Genomic DNA, 12109 nt, shown 5'->3' with positions numbered 1-12109 from the left:
ACCATTATTGACTGATTTAGACTATTTCAAATATAGGTGAATTCTTATTAGAAGAAGCAAATGTAGATCGAGTACTTGATCTAAGCTCGAAAATGAGATAATCCCGGCCCTCATGTATAATCTAGTAAGAAAGATGAGGCGTAGGGCACAATTCAGAGGAATAAATGATAAGCTAATGTATGAGTAAAAGCCAGAGGTAGTTTAAAAAAATGTGCTGACACATTGAGAACTGCAAAGTATTAATCAGGGCGAGCTTCCTTTGAGGTGACGCTTGAATCAAGATGAAAACAAAATGGGGAATGAGGTGAACACAGAGTGACAAATTGCTTGGTACAGTGACACCGCTTGGTCCTTCCAATGATGCGGAGCAAACCCACATCTTCTCTTGACCGGGAAGAAAAGACTCTCTCACCTAATAATGGAGGAGGAATCCTTTCTTTGGAGGGACGTAGTTCTGCATCAAGTGTCTTACTTGAACTTCAAGAAACAAACCAGTCATTAACTGCTCGTATTTTAATTGCAAGAATTTTAAACTTTCAGTTCCAGTCTGTGGGACAGTGGAACATGAGGAGGTGGTGACCACGGGAGCAAGGTTTATGTAAATCAAGGACAGGGATACAGTTTTTCTCGGAGAGATATCTTTCTGATCTTCAGATTTTGAGACTTGAGCTAATCCTCCATGATACAGAAGAGGCAGCAAGCATATTTCCTGAGGGACATTAATCATCACCAGAGTACATATCTGTGATCCCAAAAATGAAATATGTGAAGACAGAAGACAGGGAAATGGTACCTGTTGTAGCAAAGTGGAGGAAGGTGAGGCTTCAGTGTCTACAGAGGGGCACTTCTTTGTGAAGCAAGCTGATCTGCTCTCAGGATTCCAGAAAAACTTGGAAGGCAGAAGTGGAACTTAGGACTGAAAGCAAAGTTGACAGTTCCACCCCCACCCCATGCAGCCAGTGACTGTCCTTCTCCACCCAGGAAATTAGGGCCTTCCTCTCTGAAGAGCTTAAACCAGCAGGCTCTGGTTAAAAGAGGGGCACTGAAGGGGAGATGAGAGAAATTAATAGAAAGTCTGCCCTCTGAAAGGCGAGATCCCTACCTCTCTATTTCCAACCAGCCCCTAGAACACTGCTGGTTAGTGTTATACACAATAAGCAGGGAACAGGAGGATTCTTCTGTTGAGAAGCCGAATGGCCACAGAGGAAAGAATTATAGACACTGATATTAAAAATCTCCCACTGGATAAGATGGCTTCACGTTCTGTCACCCTACCCTAAAGCCCACTGACATAATAAACTACTTAGCCAGCAATGACCAATATTCAGGTAGCCACAGAATGTAAATAGAGATCTTGATTTAACCACACACTGAAATACTAGTAGTTACACTGAGAAGCTGGAGATGGGGTCGGGGATAGAGGAGTGCCATTTTTCATTATTATGCCTTTTGGAACTATAGGACTTAAATCATGTGCCATTGCATTAGCTATGTTAATTAAAAGAAACAACTCCCCGTCATAGAGATGGGATCTGGGGTTGCTCCTTTAACAGCATGGTAGCTGGCCTGTGATAGGCACTCGAGAAATATTGGGTATGAATACGAGTCATGATCACTCTTGTGTCGCTCCTTGAAGACGCCATGTCTTTCGGAGCAAGTTTTTATTCCTTTCTCTACCCACCACTTGAGTCCCTGAATGCATTGTATGTCTCCACTAGACAGTTTGCAATTTCTGAGATATTCTGTTTTATATAAAATAGCTTGTCTTCACACTGTTATGTTTAAGTATGGAGTTGAAGGTGATGCTAAGGTTATACAGTAAAAACATGCTCTGGTGGTGAGAACCTTTAACACCTTGTCATTTCTGTGTGTTCACCTCTCTAGATCTGAAATAGCTCAGCTCAGTCAAGAGAAAAGGTATACGTATGACAAACTGGAAAAGTTACAGAGAAGAAATGATGAATTGGAGAAACAGTGTGTCCAACATGGGAGACTACATGAGATAATGAAGCAAAGGTAATAAAGATTTAATAATCAACTGACATGCCGTATATTAAAAGGGGGTTGGTTCAAAAGCAGGATGGGAATCGATGTGGAATAAATAGAATTCATGGTCACTGTGGTACTCAAAAGACATGATTGAAATCCAATACTCTTAAGCATTAATGCTTTCTCAACTTAAGTTGTTCTTATGATACACAGAAGGGAGAGCATATCCCCTTTTTACTGTTCTAGAGACATAGAGTTAGGTTTAAGAGAGAACTTTGTAGGAAAACATCTACCTTTAAAGTCTAAGTCGGTAACTTAATATAGAGGAATTTCATAGAAATTAGGTTTCACGTGTGTTCTGTGAGATAAGACATGTACAAGGCCTAAGAAGGTTAAATATCTTAATCAGAGGTTTCACTGGTAGTGTTGCTCGAGTCAGGATTTGACTCCACACCACTTGGTTCTTCCTGGTGGTATCACTTTGAGCAAGTTACTTGACCTCTCTGAGCATCGGTTTCTTCATCTGTATTTTGGGGCTAGTAATGGCCAGTTTGCAGCTTGATATAAAGATCAAATGTATGTAAAGCTCCCAATGGCCACCCACTGAATGGCACCAATGATATTGACTCCCTTTTTCTAGATGAAGAAACACAAGCTCAGAGAGAGACTAATGGATTTGCTCCCAGTAGTAGGTTGAGTAAGTGGTAGAGTTCAGACTTGAAGCCTGATCTTTTGAGTCCAAATTCCTTTCCATTTGTGCACTTTATTTCCATTTTATTATTTTGTAATAAACCCAGCTCCTTATCATTTCCTGTAAATGTTTGGTTTATAATTTCTATATAATGATGGATTCCCCATGGGAAAAAAACTCAATAATGTCCACCACACGATGAATTGGTTGCTGCCGATTTAGACTCCACATGGCAATCCCATGTGTAACACGACAGCCAGCTTTTCCGGTGGTTTTCTGGGCCCCCAGGTCCCCATTCCTATCCCACCTCCCTGACACCCCACACCTTCTCTGCTTCAAGAGCAACTGTTGATATAATTGAGAGGAAAATGCAAATGCTTGTAGACTCTTTTTATTTTGTCTGTTAAATTTAAAGTCAACATAGAGCCTTTGGGGAGGGGGTAGTTTACAATTTTGATCACTTGCTCCATTGAAGAAAAGAAAGGGAGTCAGAAAATGGCACCGTCTTTTAGTCACCAAAATATTAAAATATGAGTGTTTTTGGAAAACATTAATCGTTCATTTATTTACTGATTAAAATATTTACTTAATCTCAGACACCGTTCTAGGCCAGACTAAAATATTTTAGGTTTTGTGGGCCACACGTGCTTTCTGTCACACAGTTCTTTGTTTCATTTCTGTTTTTGTTTTTTTAAAAAATAAATTTTTTTTAACGTTTATTCATTTTTGAGAAACAGACACGGAGTGTGAGCAGAGGAGGGGCAGATAGAGAGGGAGACACAGAATCTGAACCAGGCTCCAGGCTCTGAGCTATCAGCACAGAGCCCAACACGGGGCTCAAACTCAGGAACTGCAAGATCATGACCTGAACCAAAGTCAGACTCTTAACCAACTGAGCCACTCAGGCACCCCTCTGTTTTGTTTTTTTCCAGCCTCTTAAGAGAGCAAAAGCTTTCTTAGCTAGAGGGCCAGCAAATCCTGCCAGAGGATTTGTCCTGCCCCTTGAGCTACAGTGTACCCCATACTAGGCAATCAAGGCATCTTTCTTGTTTTTTTTCCCCCTAAATTTGTATTAAATTTCACAAAATGCACTCACCCATGTTATCTCACCTTGAAACAAACCTGTTTCTATCTGTTCTAAGCTGTTACTATCATCCATTTCCAGATGGAGAACTAAGGCTCAAAAAGAAACAGTTGCCAGCTAAAGGTCAGATAGCAAATTAATCATTCATTCATTCAGCAAATATTTATTGATTGCTACTGACTGTCGTGTTCTCCACCACATGCTGGGAATAAAACAGTAAAGTAAATATAGTCCCCAGTGTCATGGAATTTACAGACTTACAGGGAAGATGGATATAGACAAAAGACTTTCACAAATATCTAATTAGTCGTGATAGCAATTAGTTCTATGAAAGAGAAATGTACTTGGTAGGTAAAAGCACATCAAATAAGAGGGCTTAGCCTGATCAGGAAGAGTTTCAGTGAGGAAAATGGTGCTTCAAATGAATCTGTAAGTGTCGGGATAGGGGCGTCTAGCTTTCTAGAACAGGAGTTGGCAAACTGTGCCCCAGCCCACAGCCCATTGTGTGTGGCTTATCCACGTGCTATCTGTGCTGAGTCAGACTGTGCTATAAGAGCTGAGTGCTTGAGTCAGACTGTGACCTACTGGCCCACAAAGCCTAAAATATTTGCTCTCTGGCCTTTTCCTAAAAAAGTTTACCAGCTCCAGTTCGAGGGAAAAGAAAACTGTAAAATTGAGCATCCTGAGGTAGGACTCCTGAGGAAGGAAAGACATGTGTGTGTTTAACAAAGGGAAAGAACAACACAGGTGAGGTTGGAGAGGCAGGTGAGGGCCAGACCTAATGGCAGGGCCATTAAGTTTTTATTACAAACCTTTAGCTTTATCCTTTTAGCAAAGAGCAGAAATAATTAAAAGTGTTGTTGGTTTTAAAAGAATGATGTGATAGGGGCGCCTGGGTGGCTCAGTCGGTTGAGCGTCCGACTTCAGCTCAGGTCACGATCTCGCGGTCCATGAGTTCGAGCCCCGCGTCAGGCTCTGGGCTGATGGCTCGGAGCCTGGAGCCTGCTTCCGATTCTGTGTCTCCCTCTCTCTCTGCCCCTCCCCCGTTCATGCTCTGTCTCTCTCTGTCTCAAAAATAAATAAATGTTAAAAAAAAAAAAAAAAAGAATGATGTGATCAAATTTCCATTTAAAAAATAGCATTCCAGGGGTGCCTGGGTGGTTCAGTCGGTTAAGGGTCCAACTCTTGGTTTCGTCTCGGGTCAAGATCTCACAGGTCATGAGTTCTAGCCCCGCGTCAGGCTCTGTGCTGACAGTGCAGAGCCTGCTTCGGATCCTCTGTCTCCCTCTCTCTCTCTGTCCCTCCCCTGCCCACAAAATAAATAAATATTAAAAAATCAGCTTTCTAGGTCCTGAGTAGATCATACGTTAGAGCAGAGCCACAGTATTTACATGAGCTCCAGTTAGGGAGCTCCAGGAGAGGTTAGTGATAATGGCTTGGACTTGATGTGATGGTAATAATGATGGAGAGAAGTAAAGAGATTGGAGAAACGTGTAGGAGGTGAAATCAACAGGACTTAATAATTGGTCGGCTCTGTTGGGTGGTAATGGGGGACATCAAGAATAATACCCATATTTCTGACTTGAGCAATGGGTACATAGTGGTGCCACTTAGAGGACATGCGCAAAAGAAGCAGGTTTGCGGTGGAGACGGCTCGGTTTTGGGAGGAGACCAAGTGTTAAGTTTGACTCTGTGGAACTCAGCATGCCAATGCCTCGTCCAAATGGAAAGGTCAGATAAGCAGGTGGCCATAGAGACTCAGCTTAGGACACAGGTCTGGGCTGGCGATGGAAGTCTCCATTGGTCCATCGAGGATATTTGAAACCTTGGGAGTAAATGATGTAGTGGATCGCCTAGAGGGAGAATACAGTAAGAAGGAAAAAGGGCTTGCTGGACCCTAAAGAACATGGGCATTTTCAAAGATAAGGTAGAGGTTGGTAAAAGACTTGAAGACAAGTAACCTGGGAAATAAGTGGAAAGCCAGAAGAGCATGCTGTCATGTGTTCCGAGGGATGCAAGTGCCTCAGGAAAGAGGAGGGCTCGACCAGATGTGCTGAGTGATTGAGTGACTCAAACTGTCCAGTGGACTTGGTGACGTAGACACGGCACTGGTCACACGAACATAAGTATTGTTGGTAGAAGTGTATGGCAACCATACTGGGCTGAAAAGTTAGCGTGAGCTGAAAAACTGATACAGCAAATTTGAGCTGCTTTCTCACGAAGTCTGTCGGCAGAGGAGAGTGGGAAGCATTGAGGAAGCAAGAGAGACAGACCAAACAGCGGGGGACAGGGAAATGGATGAGGAGGGACATTTTAAACAGAGAATTTTTGGTTTTAGGTTGGAGTAGATGTGAATGTATTAAATCCTAATTGTCAAGTTCATTAAAGTTGTGGGGTCAGGAAAGTTACATTTTCCAGGTGGTGATTTGGAATCCCTGGCGTCCACAAAGGCAGTCTAGGGAATTCATGTTAAAGACAGCAATGGCACTTTTTTCTGGTTATGTTTTAAAATAAGTGTGGATTCCCATATTTCACTGCAGAAAATAGAACCACGGGAGACCTCCACAGTGTTTGCAGAGGGAATAAGCCGACAGCCAGTAGAGACCCACTAGGTGTACGCGTGTGCTGCCCTGTGGTCAAGTGTTGTGTTACCAACAATAGCTAGCAATCCTGGGGGCTTTGTCAGTTATACAGGTTTACATAGTTTTATTTCTTTCTTAAGGTAACGTGTAGCTTACATTACATACATAAGAGCCATTGACCAAAGGCCTGAAATGTAACAAATTAATAATGAGTCTAAAATTGGTAATTCTTCTATAAACTACCTCCAAAATGATCTTTACCAAATCTATTATGTTGTATTTTCCTAATAGAAATTCTATTCCTTGAAAATCAGTGTTAAAAATAGGAAATGGGGATGGGGGGCGCCTGGGTGGCTCAGTTGGTTAAGCGTCCGACTTTGGCTCAGGTCATGATCTTTTGGTTTGTGAGTTCGAGCCCCATGTCGGGTTCTGTGCTGACAGCTTGGAGCCTGGAGCCTGCTTCAGATTCTGTGTCTTGTTCTCTCTCTGCCCACCCCCCCACCCTACCCGCCCCACCCCCACTCACACTCTGTCTCTCTCTGTCTCAAAAATAAATAAAACGTTAAAAAAAAAATAGGTAGGTGCGCCTGGCTGGCTCAGTTGGTAGAGCATATGACTCTTGATCTCGGACTTGTGAGTTCAAGACCCATGTTGGGCCAAGAGCCCAACTTTTAAAAAAAAAAAAAAAGAAAAGAAAAAGAAAGTATTGATTTTTATCTAATCTGACATTTCAATTTTGGGTAATTAAGACTCTTCACTGTTTTCAGCAAAGTACCTGAAAATAGAAGCCTGAAATCTTAATTTATCATTTAAAAGCAAAATAAGACAAAATTTGGCAAATAGAATCCAACAATATTTTATTTTTTTAAACTTTTGTCAGACTTCTATAAGCCTTTTTGAAAAAATGTTTATTTTATTTTTGAGAGAGAGAGAGAGAGAGAGAGAGAGAGAGAAGGGGAGAGGCAAGGAAAGAGGGGAACAGAGGACCCAAAGTGGGCTCCATGTTCACAGCAGAGAGCCCGATGCAGTGCTCAAACTCATGGACTGTAAAATCATTACCTGAGCCAAAGTCAGATGCTTAACTGACTGAGCCACCCTGGCACCCCCAACAATATTTTAAAAGAGTTATACACTACATTAAAGTACGATTTATCATTGAAGTGTGTAAGACTGGTTTAACATTCAAAAATCAGTTAATGTAACCCATCACACAAATGGGCACATGATCATATTAATAGACGCAGAAAAAAGCATTTGAAAAAATCCAACACCCATTCATGATAAAAACTCACAGAAAACTAGAAGTAGAGGGGAACTTCCTCAGCTTGATACAGAACATGTACAAAAAACCTAGTGCTAATATCATACTTAATGGTGAGAAATTTGAAACTTTCCCACAAAGATCAGATATAAGATAAGGATATTCCCTTTCACCCCTCCTTTTCAGCATCACACTGGAAGTTCTAGCTAATGTAGTAAGACAAAAAAGGAAATAAAAGGCATAAAAACTGGGAAGGATGACAGAAAACGTCTTTGTAGATGACGTGACATCTATGTAGAAAATATGAATGAATCAACAAAAATTATTGGAACTAATAAGCAGTTATAACAAGGTTGCAGGATATGAGGTTAATATATGAAAATTAGTCACTTTTCTAAATACCAGCAATGAACAACTGGAATTTGAAATTAAAAATTCAACACCATTTATATTAACAATTAGAAATTAAGTACTTAGGTATAACTCTTACAAAATATGTACGAGATTTATATGAGGAAAACTACAAAGCTCTGATGAATGAAATCAAAGAATTAATAAAGGGAGAGATATTCCATGTTCATAGATAAGAAAAGTCAATATTGTCAAGATGTCAGTTTTTCCCAACCTGACCTATAGATTTAATGTAATCCCAATTAAAATTTCAGTGATTATGTGGGTAGTGGCAAACTACTTCTGAAGTTTATATGGACTGACAAAAGATCCAGAATAGCCAAGACAATTTCAATATAATGAAAGAGAGGAGCAAAGTTCGAGGACTGACTCTATCTGACATCCGACTTACTGTAGTAATCAAGACAGTGTAGTCTTTGAGAAAGAATGGACAAATACATCCATGGAACGGGACAGAGAGAACTAGGCTCAAATTATATAGTCAAATGATCTTTGATGAAGGAGCAAAGACAATGCGACGGAGCGAAGATAGTTTATTCAACAAATGGTGCTGGGATACGTGGACATCCACGTGCAAAAAAAAAAAAGAAAAAAGAAAATAGTAAATCGAGTCACAGGTCTTACGCCTTACACAAAAATTAACTCAAAATGGATCACAGACCAAAATATTAAATTCAGAACTTTGAAACTCCTAGAAGATAACCCAGACGACCTTGGGAATGGTGATGACGTTTTTAGACACAGCACCAAAGGCGTGATCCAGGAAAGAAGTAATTGATAAGATGGACTTCATTTAAGTGTAAAACTTCTGCTTTGAGAAACATGATGTCAAGAGAATGAGAAGAGACAAGCCACAGCCTGGAAGAAAATATCCCGTATCTGATAAAGGATTATTGTCCAAAATACTCAAAGAACGCTTAAAACTCAACAGTAAGAAAACAAACAATTCAATTAAAAAATGGGCCAAAGACCTCAGCAGACACCCCACTAAAGAAGAGATACAGATGGCAAATATGAAAAATGCTCCAAATCATATGTCCTCAGGGAAGCGCAAATTAAAACTACAGTGAGGTACCACTACATACCTGTTAGAATGGTCAAAATCCAGAACACCGACACCATCAAATGCTAGCAAGGATGTGGAGCAGTAGGAACTCTCATTCACTGCTGGTGGGAATGCAAAATGGAAGACAGTTCGGCAAATTCTTACCAAACTGAATGTGTGGTGCAGCAGTCATGCTTTTTGGTATTTGCCCAAAGAAGTTGAAAACTTGTATCTACCCAAGAACCTATACAGAGATGTCTATAAGAGGCTTTACTCATAATTGTCAAAACTGGGGAACAAGTAGGATATCCTTCAGTAGGTGCATGGATAAAGTGTGGAACGAGCAAGACAGTGGAATGTTACACAGCATTATAAAGAAATGAGCTATCAGGCCTTGAAAATACATGGAGGAACCTTAAATGTTTATTGCTAAGTGAAAGAAGCCAGTCTGAAAAGGCTATGTGTTGCATGATTCCAACTGTATAACATTTTGGAAAAGACAAAATGACAGAGGCAGTAAAAAGATCAGTGGTTGCCATGGGTACCAGTGGGGAGGAGAACATAGGATCTCTAGGGTGGTGAAAATACTCTGGATGATACCCTAATAGTGTCTGCATGTCTACATGTCATTCCACATTTGTCTCAACCCATAAAATGAAGAACACCAAGAATGAACCTAATGTAAACCGTGGACTTGGGGTGATTGTGATATGTCAATGTCCATTCATCAGTTGTAACAAATGTGCTGCTCTCTGGGGATGCGATAGTGGCTGGTGGTCTACACATGTGTGGGGACGGGAGGGTATATGAAAAGTTTCTGTGCCTTCCCCTCAGTTTTGCTGTGAGTCTTAAATTACTCTCAAAAAAAAAAAAAAAAAAAGACAATAGACAAATGAAGCAATAAGAGTAACAGTTGAATTTTACATTAAAAAAACAAGAATCCTCAAAAATATCATGTAGCTATTTTTGTAGGTTTTTGATTCTTATACATCAATTTAATTTAAAATCTACATTTTAGAGAACACTTTGTTCCTAAAACGTATTATGTTACTGGCCAATTGTGCCTTTTTGCTTATATAATTAATTCATTAAGAATTTAATTTATGTAAATGAAATAGCTGGTATTATTTGTTACATAGGAAAATTATCTAAAAAAATTTTTTTAACATTCATTTATTTTTGAGAGACAGAGAGCACAAGCAGGGGAGGGGCAGAGAGAGAGGGAGACACAGAATCTGAAGCAGGCTCCAGGCTCCGAGCTGTCAGCACAGAGCCCGATGTGGGGCTTGAACCCACAAATTGTAAGATCATGACCTAAACCAAAGTCAGATGCTTAACTGACTGAGCCACTCAGGTGCCCCAGAAAATTACTTTATTTTATTTTTTTATTTTTTAAAATTTACACCTAAATTAGTTAGCATGTAGTGCAACAATGATTTCAGGAGTAGATTCCTTAGTGTCCCTTACCCATTTGGCCCATCCCCCCTCCCACAACCCCTCAAGTAATCCTCTGTTTGTTCTCCATATTTATGAGTCGCTTCTGTTTTGTCCCCCTCCCTGTTTTTATATTATTTTTGTTTCTCTTCCCTTACGTTCATCTCTTTTGTCTCTTAAAATCCTCATATGAGTGAAGTGATACGATTTTTGTCTTTCACTGACTGACTAATTTTACTTAGCATAATATCCTCCAGTTCCATCCAGGTAGTTGCAAATGGCAAGATTTCATTCTTTTTGATTGCCAAGTAATACTCCATTGCATATACATATACCACATTTTCTTTATCCATTCATCCATCGATGGACATTTGGCTATTGTTGATAGTGCTGCTGTAAACATGGGGGTGCACGTGTCCCTTCCAAACAGCACACCTGTATCCCGTGGATAAATGCCAAGTACTGCAACTGCTGGGTCGTAGGGTAGTTCTATTTTTAGTTTTTTGAGGAACCTCCATACTGTTTTCCAGAGTGGCTACACCAGCTTGCATTCCCAGAAAATTACTTTTATTTAAGTTTTTATTTTGAAAAAATTTGACCTACAGAAAAGTTGAGACTTCCTGTATGTCCTTCACCCCAGCCACCCCCAAATGTAAGCATCTGAAATAACCACGGTTCAGTTATCTGACCCAGAAAATTAGCACTGATGCAATCGTAGGAACTAATCTCTAGACCTTATTAGAATGTCACTAGTTTTTCCCCTGATATTCCAGTTCTGGTCGAAGATTCTATGTTGCATGTAGTTCTCTTTAGTAGTCTCTCTCTCTCTCTCTCTCTCTTTTTTTTTTTTTAATGTTTTTTGCTTTTGAGAGAGAGAGAGAGAGAGAGAGAGAGAGAGAGAGAGAGACAGTGCAAGCAGGGGAGGGGCAGAGAGCCAGGGAGACACAGAACTGAAGCAGGCTCCAGGCTCCAGCTGTCAGCACAGAGCCCGAAGCGGGGCTCACGAACTGCAAGGTTATGACCCGAGCCGAAGTCAGATGCTTAACTGACTGAGCCGCCCAGGTGCCCCTCTTTAGTAGTCTTTAGACACTTAATAATTTCTCTCGTGTGGAGAAACCTGATCTGTGATAGTGCCTATCTGATCTGTGGAGTGGCTGTCAGTGTGGGTTTGTCTGAGGCTGAGGTCGGGCATTTTTGGCATGAATCCCACAGGGTTGTGTCCTCAGTGCATCATGTTGAGGGGAACGAGCCGTCACTGTGTCCTGCCACTGGTGGTGTGGACTTTGGTCACTTGGTCGAGATAGTGTCTGCCAGATCTCTCCACTCAAGAGAAATCATTAAGCATCTTGTGGGGAGATAGGTAGAGACCATGCAAATCCATTTCTCGTCATATTTTTTAATAGGTGATGTTTCTTAGGACATTTTCAGGTTCAGGAAAATTACTTTAAAAATAAGCCTTATATTATATTAAAAAGTTTTAATGTATACCTATTCCAAATACAATTTATTACTTTAAAAATCCCTCTTAATCATACCATATAAAAACTATGAAATCATTTCACTGATTCCTAAGGGGGTTCACAAAAGTATGTATTTCTGGAAGGGGTTTGAG

The 12109-nt window shown here is 40.5% G+C and overlaps 1 protein-coding gene across 10 annotated transcripts in view; it reads left to right on the top strand.

The window, feature by feature from the left end:
* SDCCAG8 (SHH signaling and ciliogenesis regulator SDCCAG8) overlaps positions 1–12109 on the top strand; it is a 251378-nt gene that overhangs the window by 171344 nt on the left and 67925 nt on the right. For all 10 annotated transcript variants that reach the window (XM_042976936.1, XM_042976940.1, XM_042976937.1 and 7 more), the window contains one exon: positions 1885–2016. In XM_042976936.1, the coding sequence (XP_042832870.1) occupies positions 1885–2016 (132 nt within the window). The remainder of the gene's footprint in view (positions 1–1884; positions 2017–12109) is intronic.

This window comes from Panthera tigris, chromosome F3 (genome assembly GCF_018350195.1).
Source record: "Panthera tigris isolate Pti1 chromosome F3, P.tigris_Pti1_mat1.1, whole genome shotgun sequence".
NCBI lineage: Eukaryota > Metazoa > Chordata > Mammalia > Carnivora > Felidae > Panthera > Panthera tigris.
The sequence above is the reverse complement of the archived record's forward strand: the minus strand, read 5'-3'. Positions and strand labels throughout refer to the sequence as shown.